The 27,593-nt window shown below is 37.7% G+C and overlaps 1 protein-coding gene across 14 annotated transcripts in view; it reads left to right on the plus strand.

Annotated features, from left to right (window-relative positions):
* SGCE (sarcoglycan epsilon) overlaps positions 1-27,593 on the plus strand; it is a 185,920-nt gene that overhangs the window by 151,956 nt on the left and 6,371 nt on the right. For 7 of the 14 annotated variants that reach the window (XM_086397835.1, XM_086397827.1, XM_086397829.1 and 4 more), the window contains 5 exons: positions 4,053-4,251; positions 15,284-15,446; positions 17,796-18,007; positions 18,938-18,964; positions 19,688-19,876. In XM_086397835.1, the coding sequence (XP_086253961.1) occupies positions 4,053-4,251; positions 15,284-15,446; positions 17,796-18,007; positions 18,938-18,964; positions 19,688-19,876 (790 nt within the window). Of the gene's footprint in view, positions 1-4,052; positions 4,252-15,283; positions 15,447-17,795; positions 18,008-18,937; positions 18,965-19,687; positions 19,881-27,593 lie in introns of those variants that run through there. The other 7 variants (XM_086397838.1, XM_086397828.1, XM_086397831.1 and 4 more) reach the window with 2 other exon arrangements.

The raw sequence follows: 27,593 nt of genomic DNA on the forward strand, positions 1-27,593 counted from the left end.
GAGTACTAGAATGGGGTGCCATTGCCTTCTCCGTCTGTTTTCTAGTACAACACATTTTATCAGGGCCTACTAATTTGGAATTCATAGTAATTCAGTAAAGGCTGTGTTTAAAGTTATCTTTACACTGTATGAAAGAAAGTAATTTCAATAGAAATGAAAATGTAATGCAATACATAATTGAGGAGGATGCTTGATGATTTTGAACCCCTTAACATGAGTTTTTCCTTTTGGCATTTTAGCTGTATTAATTGCAGACAACAAATGTGCTAGTTTAAAATTTAAAATGACTGTTCCTAGCTGCTCAGTTGGTAAAGAATCTGCCTGCAGTGCAGTAGATCTGGGTTCGATCCCCGGGTTGGGAAGATCCCCTGGAGAAGGAAATGGCAACCCACTCCCCTACTCTTGCCTGGGGAATTCCATGGACAGAGGAGCCGGGTAGGTTACAGTCCATGGGACTGCAAAGAGCTGGACACGACCGTGCGACTTTCACTGTTTCTTTCATATATGAGAAGAAAGTCCAAGTGCCCATTCCTTTGGCCAGGACAGAAGATTCTCTGTCCACTTTTCCACTTCCCAGGGGCTTTTGTAATTTTGTACCCAATTGTAATTGGGTACTTGCTGTCAAGCTGTCTATGTAAAATTGGAATATCCTTAATGAGAAGAATGGTTGTGACGTTCCTTTTCCTTGGGGATCTGTCAGTTTAGTTATATTACAGTGGGCCTGGACCACTAACCTCACTAGTATGTTCTCAGAGGGACTCAGAAGTCTTTTGCAAGGTATTTTGAATCCCTACAAGCAAAGAGTTGGACACGACTTAGCGACTGAACAACAACAACAAACTGAAAAATAACCTGGCCTGTGGTTTGAACTGCTTTCTTTTCAAGTCTGGTCTCAGTCTAGTTGACACAGACTGTATCCTAACAGGTGATGCTGACGTGTGGGAAGCACATTCAAGCAGATACTAGTGGAACAGGTGATGCTGACGTGTGGGGACCGTATTCAAGCAGATACTAGTGGAAGACTGCTGGTCAACTATAGGCTGAGAGTTGGCCTGAGGGGCCATTTATCTGAGTTAGGGTTGGGAGAGAACGAGCATCTGGGTTTAGAAAGCCTCCTCTTATAGATTATTAGATTGCATTAGATAGTAAGAGTGAGGGGAGGAGGAGAACGAAGGGACAGAGAATGAGATGGTTAGATGGCCTCACAGACTCAATGGACGTGAATTTGAGGAAACTCCAGGAGATAGAGGAGCACAGAGGAGCATGGTGTGCCTACCATTCAAAGGGTCACAAAGAGTTGGCCACGACTGGCTGAACAACAGCAGTGGCCAAACCTCTGAAAACCAGTGCACCACCAGGCAGTCATTTTTCCTTGCTCTTTTTGCTGGAATGCATGTGGTCATTAGGGTATGTGTCTGTGGGCGACCTATACGTGGGCTGTTGGCCCCCAGATAAGGTGAGGAAAAGCAGTAACGGGAGCTGAGCATCAGGATAACCGTGCTCAGTTCTGTCTCCTGCTGTTTGGGAGCTGCCTCCTGCTCTGGGACGTCTAATGGGAAATGAGTCGTGTGGAATCGCACAATGTGAAGCCCAAGGAGAGTATGTAGAGTGAGTCTCTAAATCAGGTTTTAGTGCCACCACTCTGTTGGCCTCCTGTTCCCTTGGCCTCCGTGGTGTCCAAATATAGCAGGTGCGGGATTTCCCCAAAGTTAGAAAGCTCCGGTGACTCATCTCTAGGAGACTTGGCAAGAGCACTTGGCTGGGTAGCTTATACTGCCTGGAGCCACGGAAGGGTGTGGCAGCTGCCAGCCTCTTTAGGAGCCATGGAAGGTCACAGGCATTAGGGAAGGCCAGGGAGCAGCTCTCCAAGGAGGAGCCTCGATGATAAACAGGAAAAAGTTTTGCATGCTTTTTTTGACAAGTGGATTTAAAAACACCGAATGAAGTGAATAGATGATAGAATTCTAGCCTACTCAACAAACTATACTTGGTATTATTTATAAATATTATTTATTGCCAAGAAACTGTTCTTCCTGACATTTTTCTGCATGACTGTTTCTCAGTATGGGGTGGGGGTGGGGGAAATGTAACATGATTAAGGTTCTGTTTATCTATATAAAACAGGAAACATATCTGTATAAAACAGGAAACTTATCTACATCAAAGAGAATAAACAGCATATTTTAGAAGATTACAGATGGGCTATACATCAAACAAATCTAACAAAATCATAAGCAGAATAAATTACAGTGTAGGAGAAGGGTGAAAAGCCTTCTGGGATTAGGGCTTTGAAAAACTTAATCTTTAGAGACACTACACTCCAGAAAACTCTCCTGAAAACTCTAGAGCCAGAATATCTCCTGACTTCAGCTCTGGCATCAAATGTCCTTTAATATTAAAGAGGTTTCATAATAAATGAGGTCATCGAGGTTTCAGTTATTACATAATTTTTTTATTTATTAAATAAGAATGGACAGATAGTACATGAGTTATAGTAAGTCAGAGGGGAAAAGACCCTGGCGCTGGGAAAGATTGAGGGCAAGAGAAGGGGTCAACAGAGGATGAGATGGTTGGATGGCATCACTGACTCAATGGACATGAGTTTGAGTAAACTCTGGGAGTTGGCGATGGACAGGAAAGCCTGGCGTGCTGCAGTCCATGGGGTCACAGAGTTGGACACAACTGTGCCACTGAACAACAACAGCAATACATAATGTAATTATTACTGGGGACTTTAAATCTGTGGATAGTCCAGAAATTTTCACGGCAGAATCCAAATAAGTAACATGTGCATATTATTATAAGAATTGCTAAAGTTTAATATTTTCTAAGTTCTTACTGTATATTAGGAGCTCTGGTGAGCACTTTATATACACAGTCTCTTTTAGCTCAGGTAAAAATCATGTGAGGTAAGTTCATATGATCTAAAAATTAGCTTCCTCTTCTGAAAGCATGGAGAAAAATACAAGTACCTACTCGCTTTCTGATTGTGAGTATTAAATATGGTAATTCACCTGTTTCCCTTGAAAGTAGCTTTTATTATTACAGAAATATTACTAAACGAGAAGAAAGCTCTTCTTTGTCTTAATAGAACAGCCAGAGTATAGGAAATGACATTTTATAATTCAAGACTAACATTTGAGAAGCTGAAATCAATTATATTTATTTCAAGTTTCTTATATCAAGAGTCTGAATTGGACATTGGGTTGGCTTAAAATATTCTTTTTGGCATCTTTAGAGGGAAATTGTTGATGAGACGTTGAGGAGGAAAAAAGCTAGGTAAATCCCTAACAATGTGAGATATGGAATTTCAACAGAAACTTTACGATTTCTCTAGAATATCTAATTATGGAGTGATCCAAAGAATGAAATAGTTATGATTTCAAAGTACTTATTGAAAATGCAGTCAATATTTATTTTAGTTAAATGTAATGTTTTAGCATGCTCTAAAAAGATCAATAATACTGCAAATTAAAAATACGGTTTTCCATATCCTATATAAGCAACCCACAAACAAGTCCCGGTATTTTGTCATATCTTCTCTATTTGAAAGGATACTGTTCTGTGTCTCAGCTTCCTCCTCTGTTCAAATAGAAATAGCACTGCCTAGGGTTGTAATGATTAAACAACGTGAAAAAGATCTGTCAACTTTGAAACAAGACAAACACAAAATATTTTTCTCAGTTCTGGAAATGCTGCTTCTACCTGGGTACGTTGGCCGGGTGAGGAGGCTGGCAGGCCACTGGCAAGTTAGAGACAGATACGAGATTTGGCGTTTTGCCTTTTCTTTCTTTGTTTCTTTTTCCTATAATTGCAAACTGCCCTGCTGTCCCTTGGATTTGATTACATCATAGATAAAATTCTGGGTCAAATGTATGTGGTGTTTTTAGATAAGATATAGCCTCTGTTACTCCGAAAGCCTTTGAAGTCAGGAATAATATTGTTCCCCAAAGCCAGGACTGTGACACGTCAACAAATCTCAAGTTCTTTTGTTTCCCTTTCCAAAGACTCCCTCATTAAAGGTGTGCATACCCTTTTCCCACCAAAATTAGACTTCCCGTTACCCTATCAAGCAGAATTCTTCATTAAAAATATGAACGTAGAAGAAATGCTGGCCAGCGAGGTTCTTGGAGACTTCCTGGGGGCCGTGAAAAATGTGTGGCAGCCCGAGCGCTTGAACGCCATAAACATCACGTCAGCCCTCGACCGGGGCGGCCGGGTCCCACTGCCCATCAACGACATGAAGGAGGGGTAAGCGGACTTCATCTCATCGCTTTAAGTGTGGATTTTTAAATGTGGTGATATTACCAAACTTAGTGTAGATGGAAGAGGGCCTGTGGCATTTTTCTTTTTAATAAGCAGTAGGTATTGCAGAGATGTGGAAAAAAAATAGCAATTTTCTGTATTGACAAAGAGGTTACGTTAATGGTCCTTTATATCTGATGTTCCAGGTCCTTTGAAAGCTAATTGTAGATCAGGACTTGCATCATAAATTACAGTGCTAAGTCTTTTTTGTACCTTCTGTAGAGAAGCTGATTATTTAGGGCCCTGAGTTTCAAAGGAAATTGATGCCCCAGTTATCAGCTGCAGAAGGACATACAGATTGCTGTAACTTTATTCTAGGAAACTATTTCTTCGCCTTTAACATTCTTTCCACCATGTGGCGATGATTGATGGCTGGGGTGGATTTGAAACCCATTCCTAAAGCCTGGCCTTGTCACTCACAAGCTGGGTGACATTGGGCAAACTGCTGCACCCCTCTGGGCTTCAGCTTCCTCGTCTGCTCCAATGGGAACAACCTTGGGGTTGTGGTGAGGATTAAAGAGAGAATGCATTTGAAAGGGACTTGTCTATTCTCAAGTCTTACAGATGTAGAATGTGACTTACACCCTTGTAGGGGTTATAAAACACTTATACCCGAGCACAATGACAGATTGAATGCCCACATTGATGAAATTTTACTGTTTAATTTCTAATCTGCAAATTGAGGCAGATCTGCTTTTTAAAAAAAAAAACTAAATCCTATAAAAGTACAAGATACAGAATAAATCACATTGTGCGTAACATATGCTTTTCCATCTTCTCTTTTATCCATATTCTTGGTAACGTTTATACAGAGGACATCTGGAATTAACCAGAATGTCTGGATTAATAAGAATCAAATGTAAGGGCAACTTCAAAGGAGAACTTTGTTGGAAATAAGGGAAGAAATCCCAAATAGACACAGATAAGGTAGAGTGAGTAGTCAGAAAGGGGATGGAAGCATAAGCAATGACCTGCAAAGTCCAACTCACAAATTTCAGAATTCAGTTGTATCTCGTATGGTATAATAATGGGTTTTTGAAGTCAGTCAAGCATACCTGCAAGTGTTCGGAGAAAAACAGTTGCTTTATTTCTTGCCTGTCTGCTGGTTGGCTTTCTCTTTGAAAACAGAATTCTGGGCTTAACATTTTACTTCAGAGGTTACAACCTGGATCTTTTTCCCAGTGAGTAATTAAAGTAGAACCATAGGAGGAGATGAACAGGAGTATCTCCCACATTCTCCAAATGTGGAGTCTATTAAAGAGATGTTTGTTGATTTGGCTCTATTGAGTCTTAGCTGTGTCATGTAGGATCTGTGGTTGCCGTGCACAGGCTAGCTGTGGTGCTGGGCTCAGTAGTTGGAGTGCGTGGACTTAGTTTCTCCATGGCATATGGAATCTTGGTTCTCCCACCAGGGATCGAACCCACGTCCCCTGCATTGCAAGGTAAATTCTTAACCAGTGAACTGCCAGGGAAGTCGCTGGAGTCTTTTCAACAGTTTCTTAAAGTAATGTGTTCCACAGTGATTGTTAAAACAATGACTAAAAGATGCTGGAGGAAGCAACAGGAAAACCAGTCATTGGTAGAGTCTGCCATGGTTGTGCTTTCTTCTGGACTCACCCCTTCCCTAATCAGTAGTGTAGGCGCCACCCACAGAGGCACTTTTAGCCACCACTAGACTAAATTAAGGGCTTTCCTGGTGGCTCAGATGGTAAAGAATCTGCCTGCAACACGGGAGACCTGGGTTCGCTCCCTGGGTCAGGAAGGTCCCCTGGAGGAGGGCATGGCAACCCACTTCAGCATTCTTGCCTGGAGAATCTCCTTGGACAGGGGAGTCTAGTGGGCTCCAGTCCATGCAGTCACAAAGAGTTGGACGTGACTGAGTGACTAAGCACAGCACAGAGACTAAATTGAGCTAACACCTCTCTAAACCAAACTCTGACTTAAAACAGTACTGTTCAAATGTGTCTAGCTTAAGAATTGCCAGTAGAGTTTATTAAAAATATATCTAGGTTGCTGGCCTCTGATCCCCCCTAGAGATCCTGGATCTTTTGAGTCTAGGGCTGGGCCTGAGCATGTGAGTCTAAATTAAGAACAGAATTTCTTGTTGTACAAGTACTTGTTGGGAATCTAGTCATTAGCTGATGACCCCCAGCACCTGCTAGCAGGAGGCATGTGTTGTCAGTCCCGTGGCATTTATTTGGACCCTGTTGTCTCAGATCCCTTCCCAACTAGAAATGCTTTCCATGAGTTTTAATTTAATGTTAAGCTGCAACCTTTGCAAAGTATTCATATGGTAAGTCATTTAAAATAGAATTTCTATAAATTGTACCCAATGCCAACTTTATTACTCCAGTGTACCTATATGAGCACCAATGGGGTAGGATCCTACTTGAGTATAATTGCATAAGAAAAATTTGTCCCTGGAAATCATTTTGCATGTTTTTTTTGGTTGTTATGTAATGTCAAGGTAACAAAAATAGGTTTTTTTTTTTTTTTTTTACCGTATTTGCCTTAAATTTAGAATAAATTCAGTGCTTAACTCACCTCTTGTGCCTTTCTTCCTTTTTAATGGTGAATATCATGATTCTTAATTCACTTGTTGAACTTTTGGCGGGGGGCTTCCCTGGTGGCTCAGCAGTAAAGAATTCACCTGCAATGCAGGAGATGTGGGTTCAATTCCTGGTCAGGAAAATTCCCTGGAGAAGGAGATGGCAATGTACTCTGGTATTCTTGCCTGAGAAATCCCATGGACAGAGGTGCCTGGTGGGCTGCAGTCCATGTGGTCATAAAAGAATTGGATGTGACTTAGCGACTGAATAACAACATCATGATTCCTAATCCACTTATTAAACTTTTTGCCTCTGTACTTTCTTTTGAAAGTAACATGGCCTATAAATGTCATTAAAAATGAAATACTGGAAAGATCAAGGTTATGGTCAGAGATGCAAAGGAATTGCATCACTTTGTTTTCTAAAATTTTATTTAAAAATATACTTCAGAAGTATTAAACACCTACTAACTGTGTTCTGCTTTATACTTTGAGTGAGTTTCAGTCCGTGATTTTAAAAAATCTCCTTAAATTATTTCCTATTCTGACGCATGGCAGCCACAATTTACTAACTGAAAAGTTTTCCACATTAGTCAAACTCGCAGCAGATGGCCAAGAGGAGCTCTCAGTAGTAGACCCTCAGAGTAAGCCTCCAGCCCTTCCACAGCCCACAGTGCATTAAATATCAGTCACCAGGAGTCCCTGCTACAGCGCCCAAGCTCCTCGTCTTTCTCAATGTGCATTTTTCCCCCCTCATTTCTGCAGACCTCACTGACAGCTTTTAAACTTCTAAATCTAACAGAAACCAATGGTAAAGATTTCCTTCAGAGTGAATAAGCTCCTGCAAAGGAAAGCTGAACCTCCTGAAAAGATTCCCTTTCACTTTCCAGACCCATAACCCCAGGGCAACTGTGCTCTGTCTCTGGGTGTGGTCTCAGGGCTGCTTTTGCTCTTGAGTTTGAGCCAGAGACTAAGGACTCGTGGATGCATTTAGCCTGGGATAAAGCTGGTGGAAAGAGGAGCAGGTTCATATTTCAGTCTGAGCATGGCGTAGCTGCCAACTCAGGGTGAGTGATGTGGTGTAAATGGTGGTTATGAAGGGAATGATGGGGTGTGAGGATTAAAGAATATACTCACTTTTCATAAGAGATTGTCAAACCTACCACTGTTTCCTCTGGTTACCAAAGCCTGTGGATCTAGCCTCAGTCAGCAACAGAGAATCCTAGTTTATTCTCTAGACAATCTCACAGAGTGCCGCACTCTAATTAATTGTCTGCTTTTTGCCCTGTGAAGGGCTCAGAGAGAAGTTACACTTGGAGAAGAAAATGTAAGTCAGAGGCTGCCAAAGACTCATCTGATGCAAGGCCGTGGTCCGGGGCAGTCTATAGTGCTCTGCTCAGTCAGTCCCCATCGTTGGTGATTGATAAGATAGCCTTTTATTCTTAAATAATGTGCCTCCTGTATTTTTGATGCAACTATTCTTTCTTTTAGGGAATGATGATATGAGATTGGACTTTTTGAGCCTTTAATAACATAATTGGAAGCCAATATAAGCCCATTTTTATAAATATAAACATAAGTCAATTTAAAAAAATCCATGCAACTCTGTATCTATATGTCTGTAACTATATGTCTTTAATTTCTATTCTTCTAAGTTCTAGGCATAGATTTATTTTCTTTCTTCCATTGTTTAGCATTTAGTAAATACTTTTTATGGGGGAATAATGTATTACTCTCTAGGGTACAGTTATTTAAAGAATACAGTTGAAACATATACATTACCATATGTAAAATAGGTAGCCAGTGGGAATTTGCTGTCTGATGCAGGGAACTCAAAACCAGTGCTCTGTAACAACCTAGAGGGATGGGATGGGGAAGGAGGGGACATATGTACACCTATGGTTGATTCATGTTGATGTATGGCAGAAACCATCACAAGATTATAAAGTAATTATCCTCCAATTAAAAATTAAATTAAATTTAAAAAATAAAGAGTATAGTCTATGCTCACATCTCTTAGGGACCAGGAAGTAATCAGATAATTAGAAAACAGTGTTGTATGTATCGTAGTTAAGGTATTCATGGAGATGACTCCTCCCCCACTTCTGGTCGATGTCAGAGGGTTCATAGAGGAGATGAGGTTTAAAATATGAGTACAAATTAGCCATCCTAAAGGAAACCAGTCCTGAATGTTCGTTGGAAGGACTGATGCTGAAGCTGAAACTCTAATACTTTGGCCACCTGATGTGAAGAACTGACTCATTTGAAAAGACCCTGATGCTGGGAAAGATTGAAGGCGGGAGGAAAAGGGGAAGACAGAGGATGAGATGGTTGGATGGCATCCCCGACTCAATGGACATGAGTTTGGGTGAACTCTGGGAGTTGGTGATGGACAGGGAAGCCTGGTGTGCTGCAGTCCATGGGGTCGCCAAGAGTCGGACACGACTGAGTGACGGAACTGAACTGAAATGAACAAATTAGCCAGCTCAAAAAATGATAAAGGGAGAGTTTGGGCAGAGGGAGCAGCTTGAGCAAGAGCCATTAGGTGGGAAGAAGCCAGGTGGATTTGGAAAGTTGCTTTGTGTGTGCAAATGGGGGACAGGGACCCACAAATAATAATGACTAAAGAGGCAAAGACCAGACCATGTTAAGACCTCGTACTCCAGGAAGAACTGTTTGGATTTTATCTTGGGTAGCACTAGGGACCTTGCAAACAATCGTGTATGTTAACATTTTCATTTTAGCAAGTAGGCCTGCTGAGCCCCCTGCACTGCACAAGCTAAAAGAGTAGATCAAACCCAAATGCCTCCTTTCTTCAAGCAAGAAAAGCCTCCCACAAAATCCCCCAGAAAGGTCTGAGTCTTGGGTGCCAGTTGATAAGATCATTCTTCCCTTCTTCAGTAAAGAGGAGTAACAAACAGTAGTAGAAGTAGAGTCTAGAAATGACCTTTATTCTTTATTTTTTGTTCTGAATTAGATGCTTTATTTAGTTTTATGTCTTCTTTATTTTTCATCTTATTTTTAAACTGACTGATACGCACAGAACAGAGAAGTGAACAGAGGCAAGAATCAACATGCATTTTTAAGAGTTCCCAGGTAGCGTGTAACGTACCTGGACACTTTCTTCTCTAAACCATCCTCTGTCTCTTATATACATAAAATCACGAATAAAATACATTCATCATTTGGACAACTAGGTAAACAATATAATCATTGGATCTGTGTATCTGACTATTGCTGGAAAAGCAGGAGAGTTTTGACATACTTTTTTTTACCTGTAACATGGTTCTGCACTTTGTATGCGTAAAGACCATAGTAAATGGGTTTTACCTCAAGGGAAATTGAGTTGTTCAAATTGGAAGAAAAGGATTCTTCAGAGGAGCAAGGTTTATTTCGAGTACTCAATTCCTAAGATTGTGAGTCACCGTGTTTTGTTAACATTTTCTTGAGAGCCTTGTACTTGATAATACACTGCCATGCCATCTGTTTACATATATTTGAAAGTTTGAAAGCATGGCTAAGATCATAAATGTAAAGATCATCCTCATTTCTCTTCATAAAAATTTTTAATTTCTGCCTACCAAAAAGCTAGCCTGTCAAAATAGCTGTAAATCAAAAACTGCATATCAAAGATCTAGGAAAAGAGCAGATTATGAAAAATATATTTTAGCATGTATAGCATGAATTATTATAATTATTACACATGGCCTCATACAAATTTATCTTTTAAAAAGCCAAGATGTTAAAACTTACTGGCTGTACAAAACAAAAAACAATAAATACCTATTTTTTAACCTACAAGTCTAATCCAATATCTACTTCTCTGGAGTAGTCTGTTTGCAGTTTTTAAATTAACTTGTTTATTTTTCCAATTTTGTTATAATTGATGATGTAACATTGGATAAGTTTAAGGTGCACAGCATGAAGATTTGGTAGAAGTATATGTTATGAAGTGATCACCACAATAACTTCAGATAACATCCATTACCTCACAGTTAGTTTTTATTTTCTTGTGATGAGAACTTGTAAGAACCACTTTCTTAGCAGCTTTCAAATATACAAATGCTTCTGTTTCTAAACCGGTATCTTTCCTGCTGCAGATAGACGCCCTGAGGACAGGGAGGGAGACTGAGTTCCAGGCGCATAGTCAGGGTGCTGCTGCTTCACGCCCTTGATTAGAACTGGGGTGTTGGCTGTGGGAAGGGACAGAGTGGACAGGTGTGTGCGAGAGCTCTTTCAGGGCAAATGTCAGAGACAGATGATAGGGAAAAGGACGGGAGTCAGTGATACTGGGGCTTGAGCATCTGCCCTTGCCAATCACTGAGAGAGAAGAAGATGGAAGGGGTGACAGGTGGAGGTGGGATAGGGTGATGATGAGCTCAGTTCGGAACATACTAACTTTGTGAAGCTGCTGGATCGTCCAAGTGGAGATGAAAGTAATTTGGCAGTGTGTGTCAACTGTCATAAAAATGTTTCCACTTCTAGGCATCTCTTTTAAGATAGTAATGTTAAAGAATATGCACAGAGATCATCTTTACAGTATTATTTATAACATCAAAACATTAGAAGCAACTTATGTGGCCAGCTCTGAAATAATTATGAATAAATTCATGTGCACTTAAAAATTATATTCCTATAAAAATGTAATTGCAAAGACTATAAAATATGGAAAAATGCTTATGAGAAAAATGCTTATGATGCATTAAGTGAAAAAGTGGGATACAAAATTATAGTTTGGAGATGATTGCAATTAGGTTAAAATATATGCACTTGAAAAGTATTCTGCAAGGTACATTGGAAAATGAAAATCATGATCTTGGTAATAGAAATTAATTGTTTTTATATCCCAAGTTTTATGTAATGTTTTTATATTGCTTTTGTAATTTAAGGGAAAAAAAAACATTTCAGAGCACCCAAAACTGATGCTTATGCCTATTTATGTTATCTTGAAGTGAATTAATTTAAAATCTTACTAATTATAAATGCAAATCAATGTTATGTTAAAGCAAGAGGACTTTTAACAATTTTTGAAATATTTAATTTCTGTATTTACAAATATATTTCACAGTTATCAAGGAAAAATATGGTCTTTGCAAGGCAGTTAATAAGAGGATAGAAATTGGCTTTATATGAAGCTTAAGAGTAACAAGTTGTTCTAAATGGAATGTATTTCTCTTTTAAAATTTTTATTGCAGAGTAGTTGATTTAGAATGTTGTGTTAGTTTCAGGTATGCAGCAAAGTGAGTCAGTTATACATATATGCATATCTGCTGTTTTTCAGATTCTTGTTCTGCATAGGTCATTACAGAGTACTGAGTGGAGTGTCCTGTTCTATGCAGTAGATCCTTATTAGTTATCTATTTTTTGTGTAGTAGAGTGTATATGTCAATTCCAGTCTCCCAATTTATGCCTGCTCCCACCCTTCACTTTCCCACCAGTAACTATAAGTTTGTGCTCTACATCTGTAACTTTATTTCTGTTTTATTAGTAAGTTCATTTGTACTATTTTTTAGATTCTGTGTATAAGTGATACCATATCGTGTTTGTCTTTGACTTCATTCAAGTTTGACAGTCTGTAGGTCCCACCCATGTTGCTGCAGATGACATTATTTTGTTCTTTTTTATGAATGAGCAATATTCCTGTAAATGGAATCTATTTCTACTCACTAATCCTGTGAATTCTTTACCAGTGGTTTCTTCTACTTTTTCTGAACTTATAAATTTTTAACTTGACATAAAGCACAACCAGCTGAATCTGTGTAAGTGTGCTCTGGGACACAGCTGTTAATTAAGGATGTGGCTTCACAGTCACATAACTTTGAATTTTTGTGCCATGCTTTTATTTCATTTCATTAAAAAACAGCTTTATTGAGATATATTTTACATATTATACAATTCACCTATTTAAAGTATATACAACTCAATATATTTTAGTTTATTAACAAAGTTGTACAATCATTACCACGGTCAATTTTAGAGCATTTTTATCCTTCTGACACTCCCTTCTCACATGCATTAGCAGTCACCACCACTACAACCCCCAGCCCTAGGCAACCACAATTTATTTACCTGCTGTTTCTATGAATTTGCCTATTCTGGGCATTTCATATCAATGGAATCGTACAATATGTGGTCCTTTGGGACCAACGTCTTTCACTTAGCATATTGTTTTCAAGGGTCATCCATGTTGTAGTATGTACAGTACTTCATTGCTTTTTATGGCTGAGTTATATTATATGGGGGGCTTCCCTGGTGCCTCAGAGGTTAAAGCGTCTGCATCCAATGCGGAAGACCTGGGTTTGATCCCTGGGTCGGGAAGATCCCCTGGAGAAGGAAATGGTAACCCACTCCAGTATTCTTGCCTGGAGAATCCCATGGACGGAGGAGCCTGGTAGGCTAAAGTCCACGGGGTCACAAAGAGTCGGACACGACTGAGCGATGTTATATGGATATTTTACTTTTTATCCATTTGATGGTTGATGAGTACTTGAATTGTTTCTGCTTACTGACTATTATGAAGAATGTGGCTATGAACTTTTATGTACAAGGTTTTTGATAGATGTGTTTAAATTTCTCTTAGGGTATGTACTTAGGAATGGAATGGCTACATCATATAGTAACTCTGTATTTAATCTTTTGAGGAACTCCCAAGGTGTTTTCCAAAGTGGTTGCACCATTTTACATTCCCACCAGTAGCGTAGGAGAGTTCTAATTTCTCTACATCCTGAGCAGCACTTCCTATCGTCTGTATTTTTCATTATAGCCATTCTAATGGATGTAAAGTGGTATCTCATTGTGGTTTTGATGTCTATTTTGCTGCTGATAATGATGTTGAACATTTTTTCATGCACTTATTGGACATTTGTATATCTTCTTTGGAGACATATATATTCAGATCCTTTGTTATTTTAAAATTGGGTTATTTGTCGTTTTGTTATGGAGTTGTTAGAGTCTTCTATATGTTATAGGTGTAAGTCCTTTATTACATATATGATTTGTAAATATTTTCTTTCATTCTGTGGGTTGCCTTTTCACTTTTTTGATGATGCCCTTTGAAGCACAAAGTTTTAAATTTTGATAAAATGCAATTTATTTTTTTCCTGTGATTGCTGGAACTTTCTGTGTCATAACTAAGAAACTACTGCCTAATCCAAGGCCATTAAGATTTGTTCCTGCTTTCTTCTCAGAGTCTAATTGTTTTGGCTCTTACATTAAGCTTTTGATTTTTTTTTTTTCTTGAGTCAGTTTTTTATATGGTGTGAGGTAGGGGTCCAGTTTCTTGCTTTTGCATTTGGATAGCCAATTGTTCTAAAGTACCATAAAGACTGTTTTTTCCCTCATTGAATTGTCTTGGCACCCGTGACAAAATCAACTTGCTAAAGATTTTCTTTTTGGATTCTGAATTCTGGTCCATTGGTCTACATGCCAAGCCTTATGATAGTACCACATTCTCTTTATTCCTACTGCTTAGTAGTCAGTTTTGAAATCGGTAATTGTGAGTCTTCCAACTGTGTTTCTCTTTTTCAAGAATTTTGTGTGCGTGTGGGTCACTTGAATTTTCGTATGAATTTTAGGATCAGTTTGTCAATTTCTGTAAAAAAGATGGCAGGAATTTTGATGGGTTTATTCCATTTTATAAGTAATAATGGCACTGTCATTAAGAAAATAACTAATATTTATTTAGAGTAATCTTCTGGTTTTCCCTTTTCTTTTGAAAAGACCTTTGAAATTCCTAGCTGCTCAAGCTGCTCCAAGATGACTTAAACACTATTATCTGTCTTCTCTTTTATTGTGAAACTCTTATTGGTCAATTAAATTGAGTTCCCCTAGTTGCCAAGATACATATCAAGAAAATAAATTTTGTTTGCCTAATTTGTGTTTACTAAACAGGAGTTTTTCTCTTACGTCAGCTTCTTAGATAAAGATTTAGAGACCTTGTATTGAGGCACCTACCAGTAGGGACTCTGTGCCGTAGAAAAGCCTAAAAGATAGAACTATTAGAAAGAATAGATCTGCCTGCAGTTCCACACCTCAGGATGTAATATCACAATCTTATTAAAATGAAATTAGATGAAGAATTATTACTGATAATTATCTTAGTGATAATATTATTTAAACAATTTAAGAATATTTTGAATGGAGTCTATCAAATCTAATCAAAATATGATACAGGGTGAAAAAATTTTTAGGAAGTAACAAAGTCAAGAGAGTGTCTGTACACCAAAACACTCAGTAAATATTGGTTGAATAAAGGAAAGAATGGAAAGAAGCCCCTACATGAATCACTGCTTTAAAAGCCCAGGCCTCTACCTTAGGGATGATTCTAGATAATCCCTCAATTCAAAAGGATAAATCCTGCTTTCAGGGTAGATTTATTTCAGTGTTTCCAATTTTCTTAAAGGATAACCTGAGAATTTCACATTTTTGCAGCGTTTATGTCATGGTTGGTGCCGACGTCCCATTTTCTTCTTGTTTACGAGAAGTTGAAAATCCTCAGAATCAATTGAGATGCAGTCAAGAAATGGAGCCTGTAATAACATGTGACAAAAAATTCCGTACTCAATTTTACATTGACTGGTGCAAAATTTCATTGGTGAGTTTTTATTTTGTTTTTGCAACTGTAGCTAGAAGTGATGTGGCCGAAGATAGCATTTGACTAAAACCTGAACTGCTTTTAGGAACAAATCCTGGGTTTACTTTGTTAACTGCAGTTGACTTCCCTTGACTTTTAGGGATTTGGTGAGACCGTTGACAGTGCCTCCATTTAAGATAGTGTGCCTCCACTTTTGTACTCAGTCTACTCTTGATTAGTTGTTGGGGCCGGATTAGCTTGGCAGGTGGTCTGAATGATCCCCCGGACATCCAGGTGGCTACTAAGTCAAGTTTTGGAGTCTGTGTAACATGGGCAGGAAGCCTCAAATATGCTGCCTTGTCCCACTTTGGAAGGCGAGACTGGAGTGCAATGATAAATCTGAAACTAAAGCAAAAGTGTGCTATGATTCTGTGTCCTGGAAACTCATTGTTGGGAAAGATCAAGGAATAAGGGAAAAGAAGAGGAAAGTTAGAATCTTACCCAGAACCCCTTAAATATTATTTTTCCAAATCACTTTTTAATTAGCATGCTCAAAGACTTAGGAACATGTGAGTAAGATTTCATATGTATGTCAGATACATATGATATTGTACATATAATTTCTATTATATTTTTGATCCTCCTTTCTGGAAGCTAGGAATGTTGGTTTACTCCTTTAGTGACCTTTAGATTTAACTTCAGTCCACTCTTAATGATTGGTGGTGAGTTAGGTCTAAGTTTAAAGTTGACATTTGAACAAAGTTATTGACACACAAACACAAGTGTCACGTGATGTCTTAGCAAACCAGCTGCAGGTGCCTGTCCCAGATCCGGGACGGGGAACACCCTGCTCACACTGAAGCACTTCGCACCCGTCGCCCTGTGCCCCAGCATCCTCTTTCCACGTCACATGTGCCTTAGGAAGATAATGCTCTTTCTCTGTTTTCTCAAACTCAGTGAAAGTATTCAGATGCTGTGTGGTTTACGTGTTCCACTCAATGAATGTTGAATTTGCAAAGCTCAATGTTTTGGGCATGTGCTAATCGTAAAAGCGCACAAAAGATGGAGTGGCTGCAGTCGTAACTTAAATAGATCCCTCTCACCAAAGCAGCAGACAGAGAGCCCTAGAGATGCCATTTTACCTGTGCTTGAGCTGTACACTATTCATGGTTAGGAAAATTATCTAATTTCTAAAGGTTTAAAAATGACATGCTTTGAAGACTGCATTTTCTGTGGTGAGACTGCATAAAAAGAAAGGTTGGGAGTTTTTGTTTTTTTCTTTTGCATGTATGTATGTATTGGTTACATCTTACCACAGAAGATTTCAAGACGCTTAAATAAGAGTCAGATAAATAAGCATAATAGAGCAAATATAAAAGAACTGGAAAATCAGGACCTGCACTTTACCAAAACATAAAGCCTAAGGTCAAGTTTGACAATAAGCTTCATAATGTCCCTGGTAAAATGAGGAAGTTAATTTGTTATTTAGTTCTCATTCTTAAAGGAGGCAGAGCATCAATTCCTTGGCAAAAGATATCCTAGCACTATATCAGTAGCAAAATTCTTCAAGTGGTGTTTAAGGGCGAGGATACTGAAAAATGCTGCAGATAATTCTCCCCAATATTTTTTAAGGCAGGGAACAAATGTAGTAACAAATTTCACATGGCTGTTTTATTGTGTCCTTCAATAAAACCCTTAGCATAATTAAATGCAGCTTAGTGAAAGCAATTCAGTTAGTGTGGAGGTAAATTAATATAGTACAAGTGTTATACATTTTTTGTGCCTGGGATAGAATTTACTGAAGCAATAGCATTGAATGTTCCTTAAATTATTTTTAAGGAAAATAGTTTATTTTTCCTAAAAATGACTCCTGTCTGCTGGATGGCAGAGGATCAAAGTTGTAAGCATTTAGAAAGTATCTCTCTCCCTCTCTTTTTTGACTCCCTTTCACTAACCTTAGAAACCATGCCTGCATACTGGTTATCAGTCAGTTGACGGTTTGTTGACATCTGCACTAGAGATTTGTCACTAAGAAACAAGAAGTATGCATAGTCATGTGGAGGACTTTTGCTTTGGGGGAAGTAAAGTGAAAAAGAACAATCATACACATGTACACATTTTTTGTGTACATATATATGTATGTATATATGTTGTAGGAAGGACCTAGAAAGGCCAATATAAACTTTTAACTTGTTAACTTTCATTTATTACTTCTTCCTAGTTTCCATAAATAATTGCAAGTTCAAGGTGATAAAGTAATCAGGAAAGGTTGCTTTTTAGAAATTAGTCTGTCTTGGTATGTCTAGATCTTAAGCTGTCATAATATTTGCAACTATTAATTTCATGTGTAATTATCTTCTTTTGTATCAGGTTGATAAAACAAAGCAAGTGTCCACCTATCAGGAAGTGATTCGTGGAGAAGGGATTTTGCCCGATGGTGGAGAGTACAAACCCCCTTCTGACTCTTTGAAAAGCAGAGACTATTACACGGATTTCCTAGTTACCCTGGCTGTGCCCTCGGCGGTAGCACTGGTCCTTTTTCTAATACTCGCTTATATCATGTGCTGCCGACGGGAAGGAGTGTGAGTACTTTAAAACACTAATAAAAAAGTATAGAACTGCTAAGATAATATATAAGATTCCATTAAAACCCAAGTTTCATTTAGCTCATAAAACACCTTGTAAATGAAATTTTGTTCAAGTCAAACTACAGTACTTTATTCCTTTCAAATGAATTAAAATAGTTTTGAGTCTAGTAAACTAGAGGTTGTAATTATTATATTCAAAAATGATTAAGGCTAAATGTAAACTCATACCGCCAAAACAGTCCCAAGGATAATTGAGGCTAGCTATTTTGGTTATATAAGCCGTCCTGTGTAAGCAGAGACTGTGGAACCTATTGACATGGTAATTGCACTTTAAATAAATTGTCTCAGTCTCAGTTTGATCAGAAATGATGGTTAAGATTTCTTCTTGCAATTTTTCTGGATGTCAAGCAGGGCAGTACAACCTAAATGTTTAAAAGTACCTATGTAGATATATATAAACCTAGGAGTAAATTAATGAAAATAAAATGATAATTTGAGCAATGAGTCTTCACTTCATGAATAGTTAGTGCTTTCAGGACATCCGTGTCAATTAAAATAACCTCCTGAGATTATCTGGAAGTCAGGGTGACAAAGCAAATGATAAAATATTAATAAAGCAGCAAGTAACAAAGTCTTTCATTTTTTCATGTAGCCTGATTTCATTATGTCATAGAATTTATTTCCAAGAGCTCGATGCTTAATCTCCATTTTTTCCCATTTTTTCCTGTGTTTCTCATCAGTATTCCATTTCTGTGTGTGTATTCATCCAAGTAATGTCATAAACCTGCTGGCAAATGCTGCCTGGTTGCATTTAATAGTAACAATGTCAGCATTTCCACCTCATGCGAGATCTGTGCGCATATAGTCTTAATGTTCCAAATTTCAATGCTATTATTTAATTCATAAATTTTGTTTTGTTTCTAGGGAAAAGAGAAACATGCAAACACCAGAGTAAGTGTCTTCTTTCCTGTTATTTTCTTGTCATTTCTTTCTCATGTCTCAGTTGCTCATCACGCGCCATACATGTGTCATGCTTTTTTTTCATTCATCATCTTTCATAGTTTATTTCATACATGTGAAAGCTGCTTTCTAAATAGAGAAATTTAGGAGGGGTAGAGAATAAAAAAGATGTGAAAACTAAGATTATATAGGTAAAAATTAAACCTAAAATATTTCAGGTTCAGAATATTAACTTGCCATTTATATTATGTGATTTCCCAATCTGCATTTCTATAAACCAGAGAACAGATGAAAAGACCTTTCATACACGTATTCCTGAATCTACAGTAATAACCTACCATAAAATGAAACTTATGTGAGTATGTATAAATGCCCCATCAGAAGCAACAGTATAAAAGCTATGGTAGTTTTATATTAATCATAGAGATTAAATAGAATAGTAGTTTGCTACCTAGGGCTGTAATATTAACACAGTGCTTTATAGCTTAGTTTAACGAGAAATAACATTTATTTAAAAGTTAGTTTCTAATTTTCAGTTTTGTTGTTAAAAGTATGTGAAACTTATCTTTTTCTGAAATAACTTGTAGAATGCCCAAAGTGCAATAACGTTTTCTTATTTAAAAAAAAAAAGATTTTGTAACTTTTTCAAACTGATAATCTGTGGAGCTAATATATGATTTTAAATCTGTGTTGTTTTATTTCTTTTTGACCTAGCATCCAACTGGTCCATCATAGTGCTATTCAGAAATCTACCAAAGAGCTTCGTGACATGTCCAAGAACAGAGAGATAGCATGGCCCCTGTCCACACTTCCTGTATTTCACCCCGTGACTGGAGAAATCATACCCCCTCTACACACAGACAATTATGAGAGCACCAATATGCCGTTGATGCAAACGCAGCAGTAAGTGTCCACTTGGAATCGTCACTATTAATGCATGAATGTATCTGCTTAATGTCTTTCAAGACCAGAGCTCTTCATTATGGTTGCATTTGTTTGTTTGTTTATAACTGGAGGAGAAAAGTACCCAAAGAACACTGATAGTGTAGATCCTAACCCCACGGCACATACATAAAATTACTTTGAGGAAATTTTTTTTTTTCCTTCACTAGTCTAAACAAGATGACATTCACCTTAATGTTAGCACAATGAATGAACTCACATATGCTTGCTCAAAGATGAGTTAACTGTGAAAAGAGAGGCATATCCTAAAGCATAGCAAATTGATTATTTTTTAAAGCTATTATTAGAATTATTTGGTTCTGTTAACCTGTTGTTTAATGTTCTTACCAGAGAGCTATTTAATCTAAATTTTTGCCTCAGGGTTTTTAAGGTTTGGGGTTTTTTTAAAAATGATTTTCTTATATATCAAAATGAATAGTTCCAATTTTGGCTGTAAAGACACTTTAGTACAGACCTTCTCTGTTGTGCTAGAAGGACTGTGGTCAGAAAGCTTGGAGGACACCTTTGTAAGGGGTAGGTGTAGAGGAAATTAGTTGAGGAGATTGCCCATTTGTTCCTGAGAACCCATGATATATCTAGAAACTCTGTTTTAGTGTAAAGAAATTGTAGGTGAAAGTGTCATTTACTTCGAAGAACACGACTCTTGCTTTTTTAAACATATGTTAAAATGGGTTAAATTCAGTTTCCCTAAGGAAGTCACAGTTTACTTTTGAGAGTCTTCTCTTTTTCAGTTGACTTTTGTAAATAGAATGAATATATCTATCCCTCTCACCCCCAAACACACAGACATACATACATACAGAGATACTCACACATAGATATTAGGATAGGATATAAAAGTAACCTCTTACTGGTTAGAGATTTATTTGAACAGCATATTGGGTACATTTTTACTTTGCAAATGCTTGTTTTACAGCCATGTAAATGACATGTGGTAATTTGAAGATTAAATAGTGATTAATATGAGGAGTATAGACAAACTATAAATTTATCAAAAGATTTTGCCAATCTAAAAGTATTATGAAAGCATGCCTAGCTAGCTCAGTCAGTAGAGCATGAAACTCTTAAAAGTATTATGAATATTTTCCTGAAGTCCTCTAGCAGTATGCTCTTATTATTGAATAGGCCAAGGTATGTATTTGTGTGTACGTGTGTGTATGTGTGTGTCTGTGAGTAACTGATTCAATCTATTAGAAGTAGGGAAAATGGCATATGTTTAAAAGTTTGAGTTTTGGAAACAATATTCTATCATTGATATAAATATTAAAGTTTCACAAAATCGAGTTGTACTGAACAGAACTGATGGATTTTTATGTCCTCAAATGGTTAGTGGGGTCACTGTGAAACCTCTTTCTTAGGATTATTAGAAGCCGTTGAGAAAAATTAGGAAATTCAAGAATGTTGAATATTACAGTATCCAAGAATATTGTAATAGTTCACAATTTTGCAATCTCTCCTGTCTTTCTTAGATGACAGGAGAAATTATGAACAGCTTTATTGTTCATTTTCAAACTGAAAAGAATTGAAGAATTCTTTCAAGTTTCCATTTCTCACATTCTTTCCCTAAGAATGCTAGTAAATGTCAATACCTGTTCTTCAAAGGTTGATATATATCTTCAAAAAAGAAGCAGTCACATAAATTTGATAAACAGGACTTTTTGTTTTTTGGTTTAAACTGGGGGAGTTCTCAGAGCCTTTAGTGTGTTGATATGCCCTGTGAATCCATGGGAAAGGATCAGAAGAGGTAAAGAACGAAGTTTGGGAATCTTCTACTGACAAAATAACAATGCTGTCAAATTTTAGAAGAGAAGAATATTCATTACAATTAATAGGGGAAATTGAATGTGACTTTACAATAAGCCAGTAAAACTTTAAGGGAGGATAAAAGGCTGGGTCATTTTTTAGATGTGCTTTCTAACTATATATGTTGAGAATAAGGATAACTCCTTAAGCTTTATTTTGATTCTCTGTGACTAGGATTTGACAGTGTTGCTACTAACACCCAATAAAATAAAATTTCCTGTCTAGTTTATAAATAAATGCATCTTCCTGGTCCTTCCATAACCCCATCAAGACTGTCATTATGTTGATCAGATCTCCCTATTTGCAAATGCAATAGATTATTTTATTGAACTTGCAACAATTTGACCATACATGTATTGTTAAGTCCAGAAAACCTTTATATTATTCATATTTCTGCTAATGGAAAAAGTCCATTAACTAGCACTTCTATATAAATAGGGTACATAGATAATTGATGATGTTCACAATGATTATTCTGAGCCACTGCAAGATCATCAAGTGCGTCTGACTCATCAGAGGAAAATTAAATTACATTCGATGTAGTTTCGGTGTTGAGTGTATATTATCTTTCTTTTATTCTTGGAAATGGATAATATGTGCATGGTCTCTATGGTAACTCTCTATAAGCCAGAATATGTGATTAACCTCATTTTCCAACCATGCCAGAAAATAGGGAATTTATTGTATCGGGTTCATCACAATTGTCCTTTATGCGAATTCAGTTTTTGCTCCTAACCTGTTTTTGAAGGTTTGTTTCAGCTCAGGTACACACATACATAAATATTTTGGTCATTTGGATCAAACTGAATTCTCAGTGTTAAAATGAGATATTATATTTGATGAGGCATTACAGAACTTGATAACCAGGTATATTCTTGGATAGAGCTGCCTGGTATTTATTAAACTTTTTCTAAAAGGGCATGAGTTTCATCTTCACATAGGCATACTGACTGTACTGAATTTATTGTTCATAATGTGGATAGCTACATCATTTTGTATTTATTCTTCAGATTTGACATCAGAAATATTTAGGCATAAGATAGGGTTGCACGTTTATGTTGACTTCTAAGCAAGGCTTAAGAACATTCAAAGCTTTTCTTCAGAGCTGCATAGAAGCCTGTTTGGGTCTTTTAAAGAAGTCAGTCTGATGTATAGCAAGGCTTGTAGCACTGCAGTCTAGAGAAAGCTGTGTAATGGGGATGCTGCCACTGTCACTTATCAATTACACAACCTTCTTTTTGGTAGAAGGCTTCATATGACTCCAGACTGGCCCCTTAAATTAGATAGTAAAAAATGTTTAATCATTGGCAGATAATAAAATTGAGGTATGGATAAGAGACTTTAAATCAGGTCAAAACCAGGATTAGATTATTTACCAGTCTTGATAGCAAGTCAGCGATAGATGCTGTGATCATTGACCTCTAGGATTTCTGATTCAGGCTACAGGCAATGTGATTGAACAGATAGTAGAAAGGGTAACTGGAGCAGGTCCAGAGACACGGGACTTGCTAGAAAGGAAGTTATTTTCTGTTCCTTCTCCTTTTCAGATTAGACAGACAGCACAGATGAGCTTAAAATTATTACATGTATAGAAATATAAAGCATATTTATTTGATGTTTGCTAATGTCTTTATTGTTCGTGTGTGTGCTTAGCTGTGTCTGACTCTTTTGCCATCCCATGGGCTGTAGCTCACCATACTCCTCTGTTCATGGAATCTTCCAGGCAAAAAATACTGAAGTGGTTTGCCGTTTTCTTCTCCAGGGGATCTTCCCGACCCAGGGATCAAACCCACATCTCTTGTGTCTCCTGCATTGGCAGGCAGACTTTTTTTTACCACTTGCATCACCTAGGAAGCCCCAGTGTCTTTATTGGTTAATAAACTTTAATTCTGGACTGATTTAAAAGGTACAGAAAAGTTGCAGAGATAATACAGAGTTCTCAGAGGTGCCCCCACCACAGTTCTCCCGTTGTTAACGTCTTACTGTCCCATAATACATGTGTCACAACTAAGAAACCAACATCGCACGCGTGCTATGTCACTTCAGTCACGTCCACCTCTTTGTAGCCCACAGGCTCCTCTGTCCATAGAATTCTCCAGGCAGGAATACTGGAGTGGATTGTCATGCCCTCCTCCAGGGCTTCTTCCTGACCCTGGGATTCAACCTGCATCTCCTATGTATCCTGCATCGGCACTCAGATTCTTTACCACCAGCACCAACTGGGAAGCCCAAGAAACCAACATTTCTGCTTTACTATTAACCAGACTTCAGACTGTTCCCCCCCACCCCAGCCCAGATTTCACTAGTTTTTCCCTCAATGAGCTTTTTCTTCTCCAAGATTCTGTCTAGGACAGAATAATCGGCATATCTCTTTAGTCTCTTCTGCTCTAGGCAGTGTCTTAGACTTTCCTTGTTTCTCATGACCTTGACAGTCTTGAGGAGCACTGGTCAGGTCTTCTGTAAAATGTCCCCCACCCTGAAGTATAGTCAGACTTCTTACATCTGTGTTTAACAGCTTGTCTTTGTAGCTCAGTGAATATGTGACTGTTAATAGGAAGAATTTTTTCCACTAAAAGCAGTTTCCTGACTTACTACAATTTATTGCTAGAAAGCACACTCTCAAGTAATTCTTAAAAGTCAGTTTGCTTTAGGGACTTTGCTGGTGGTCCGTGGTTAAGACTCCCCCTTCCAGTGCAAGGGGTGCAAGTTTGATCCCTGGTTGGGAAGCTAAGATCCCACATGCCTCTTGGCCAGAAAACCAAAGCATGAAACAGAAGCGATGTTGTGGCAAATTCAATAAAGACTTTAAAAATTGTGCACATAAAAAAAAAAAAAAAAAAAAACTTAAAAATAAGAGTAAATTCTCTTTGCCCAAAGAATCATTTTTGTGATTAGATGTTATGTTTCTTACCAAAGACATAATATCAAAAATATAATATAGTTTTAACTGATGTGTGAGGAACCTGCCTGCCTACGCAGGAGACATAAGAGACTCAGGTTCGATCCCTGGGTCAGGAAGATCCCCGGGAGGAGGGCATGGCAACCCACTCCAGTATTCTCGCCTGGAGATATTCCACGGACAGAGGAGCCTGGCAGACTACATACAGTCCATAGGGTTGCTAAGAGTCAGACACGACTGACGTGACTTCGCACACACGATGTATCTCATCAGATCAGATCAGTCGCTCAGTCGTGTCCGACTCTTTGCGACCCCATGAATCGCAGCATGCCAGGCCCCATAGGTAAGCTTTTATATTCATTTAAATTATGAGCTTCCCTGGTGACTCAGATGATAAAGAATCTGCCTGAAATGCAGGAGATCCGGTTTCAATCCCTAGGTCAGGAAGATCTTCTGAAGAAGGGAATGGCAACCCACTTCAGTATTCTTGCCTGGGAAATCCCATGGACAGAAAAGCCTGGCAGGCTACAGTCCATGGGGATCACAAAGAGTCAGACATGACTGAGCGACTAACACACAGTAATTTAAATTAAGAAAGTCAGATTCCAAGGCATAGAATTTTAGGTCTTAAAAGGACTATTGAGAGATAATCTAGCCTGGTTATTCCCAAACCAAGTTTGAGGCCACACTCCCCTGTGAGGCTTTAACAATACAGATCCCAGGGCCCTGCTTCTAGGGTGTATTATGGTGGAGCAGGAAAAATAAAATTGGGAATCCCAGCTTTTAAATATTTGAAGTGCTTCCATTTTAGGATTAGGGTTTTCTGGCATTTCTGCTGAGGGTGGTGGGAGGGGAACAGTTTCTCCTAATTCCCCTTGAGGGGTCTGTGCGAAAGAACATGTGGCAGTCTAGACTGTTGGGCTTCGTGAGTTTATTATGCCCATCAACCTCTCTGCTTTCACACGCCCTTAAATTGCAGAAGGGGATGGTGTGGAGAAGTGAGAGGTGAGTGATGACTAGAAAATGATGTCTTAATGGGATGGAGAAATGGTAAACCTTGAAAGGATAAAAACCACCCAGGAAATTGTACTCACTTTGCAGTTTTATGGACAGCATTGACCAAAGGCTCCCCAATATTCAATTTTCTAAAAAATGATTTATTCTTAAATTTATAATGTATCATGCAGTCTTTTTTGGGGTAGATCTGCCTCCTCTTTATCTTTTTCTTATACCAACATCAATATCAGTTGATTTTTCCTTCATGGGAGGCATCTTCAATGAAGAGTTTATGTAAGGAATGATAAGGGAAGGTAATCCAGACATTTTCCAGGAAGATTTTACTTGGCTATACCAAAATTTTCCTTATTCATTATGCTAAACGTAACACCTAATCTGGGGTGATTGGGTCTCCCTCAAAACAGGAAGTAGGTTGTGTTTAATCTTTTACAAATTAACAGTATAAAAGTAGAATTAAGTCTTCTAATTATAGATATTTAGTAACTAATCATTTTGCTTTTACCTAAAGTATTTTTCCATTTGTCTTCCCTTGGGTACTAGTGAGAACCAACTTCATGGTAAAATTCCATAAATAAAAAATTAGGTTTCAGTAAAAGTTATTATCAGTTGAAGAGACTTTCTGGAGATGAAGATAATAATTTCTTGTTGACAAGAAGTGTCAAGCAGCCTAGGATATGTCAGAGCCATTGACTTTTTAAAAAATTCAGCAAGGATACACTAAAAGCAATAAGTATATCTCTCTGATGGGTTTTGATTCTAGTGATTTTGACTCCATTTTAAACTTGTGGTAGACTTGCTTTTGGCTTTATAAAAGTAGGAGGGAAAAACCTAAAATAAACAAATATCACCTTTCTTCTTTGTATTGCATGTATATTCTACATCGATTTTAACTAAAATTAGATCTTGAAATTTAAAATTGTGGTGATGTTTCCAATTTCTTTGTGTCCTTCCTTCCTTCTTTGAGCCAAATAATGACTTGATTCCTTAGTAAAAGTAGTCATAGGACCCAAATCAGCATTTCTGTAGAAAAGAATTTGTAGAAAATTTAAGGTTTGGTAATACCAGTTTTTGTTGATAATTGAGAAATGCCCCAAAGATGTTACTATTTCGTATTGTTAAATGAATCCATACTAATTCACAAGAGAAGTGTTTTGTGTTCCCCGTAACTAAACTAATGTCATTTGTTTTCAACTCTGGCACAGATTCTGTGGCTTTTATAGAAATCACTTAACCTTTCTTTGCTCTGGGTCTTCAAGCAAGTGGGAATATAATGAGTTGATAATCCTCAACCTTACTCATAGAATAACTCTACGGGGTATCCAAGAACATCAAATTACTTTAAAATGGTTATACAAATAATAAATGATTGTGTACTCCCCCTAAATCACTTATTTGTTAATTTGCAAGTTATTACCTTTGCTATCTTAAAGGATAGAGTTTGTGCAATAGCTAATTTACATAATTTTCTATTTAAATACCTGTAATTAATGGTAGTAAAATAGAAAATAATTAATGCTGATAATTCAGAGAATTACAGTTTTTGTAAATCTTTTCTCTACATAGTTCAGTTTACCCATAATAATCTTTCTGTTAGTCCTTTAATAACTTAATTATTCTAAATAGTCTTATGACTTTATAAAGGTCCTTTCTTTGAAGGATTATAGGACTTTTATTTGAAGTCAGACCCCACTCTCCTGTCTAATTGCCTTTAGCAACCTGCTTTCACCAAAGATGAAAACGTTTCCATTTTCTTACTGCATTCTCTGCTCAGCTATAGCAAAGTCAGTAGTGGGGCATTTTTTCAGTATGCCTTAAGCAGCGCTCTTATGAGGTATCCCTTCCGCCTTTAAATGAAATACGTACTTCAAATATGCCCATCATAGGTATATTAACACTCACAGGCTCACACGTAGCCACAAGTTTGGACAACCACAAAAT

This window comes from Bos grunniens, chromosome 4 (assembly GCF_055505025.1).
Source record: "Bos grunniens cultivar Pamir isolate PY7600 chromosome 4, Bosgru_T2T1.0, whole genome shotgun sequence".
In the NCBI taxonomy this organism is placed as follows: Eukaryota; Metazoa; Chordata; class Mammalia; order Artiodactyla; family Bovidae; genus Bos; species Bos grunniens.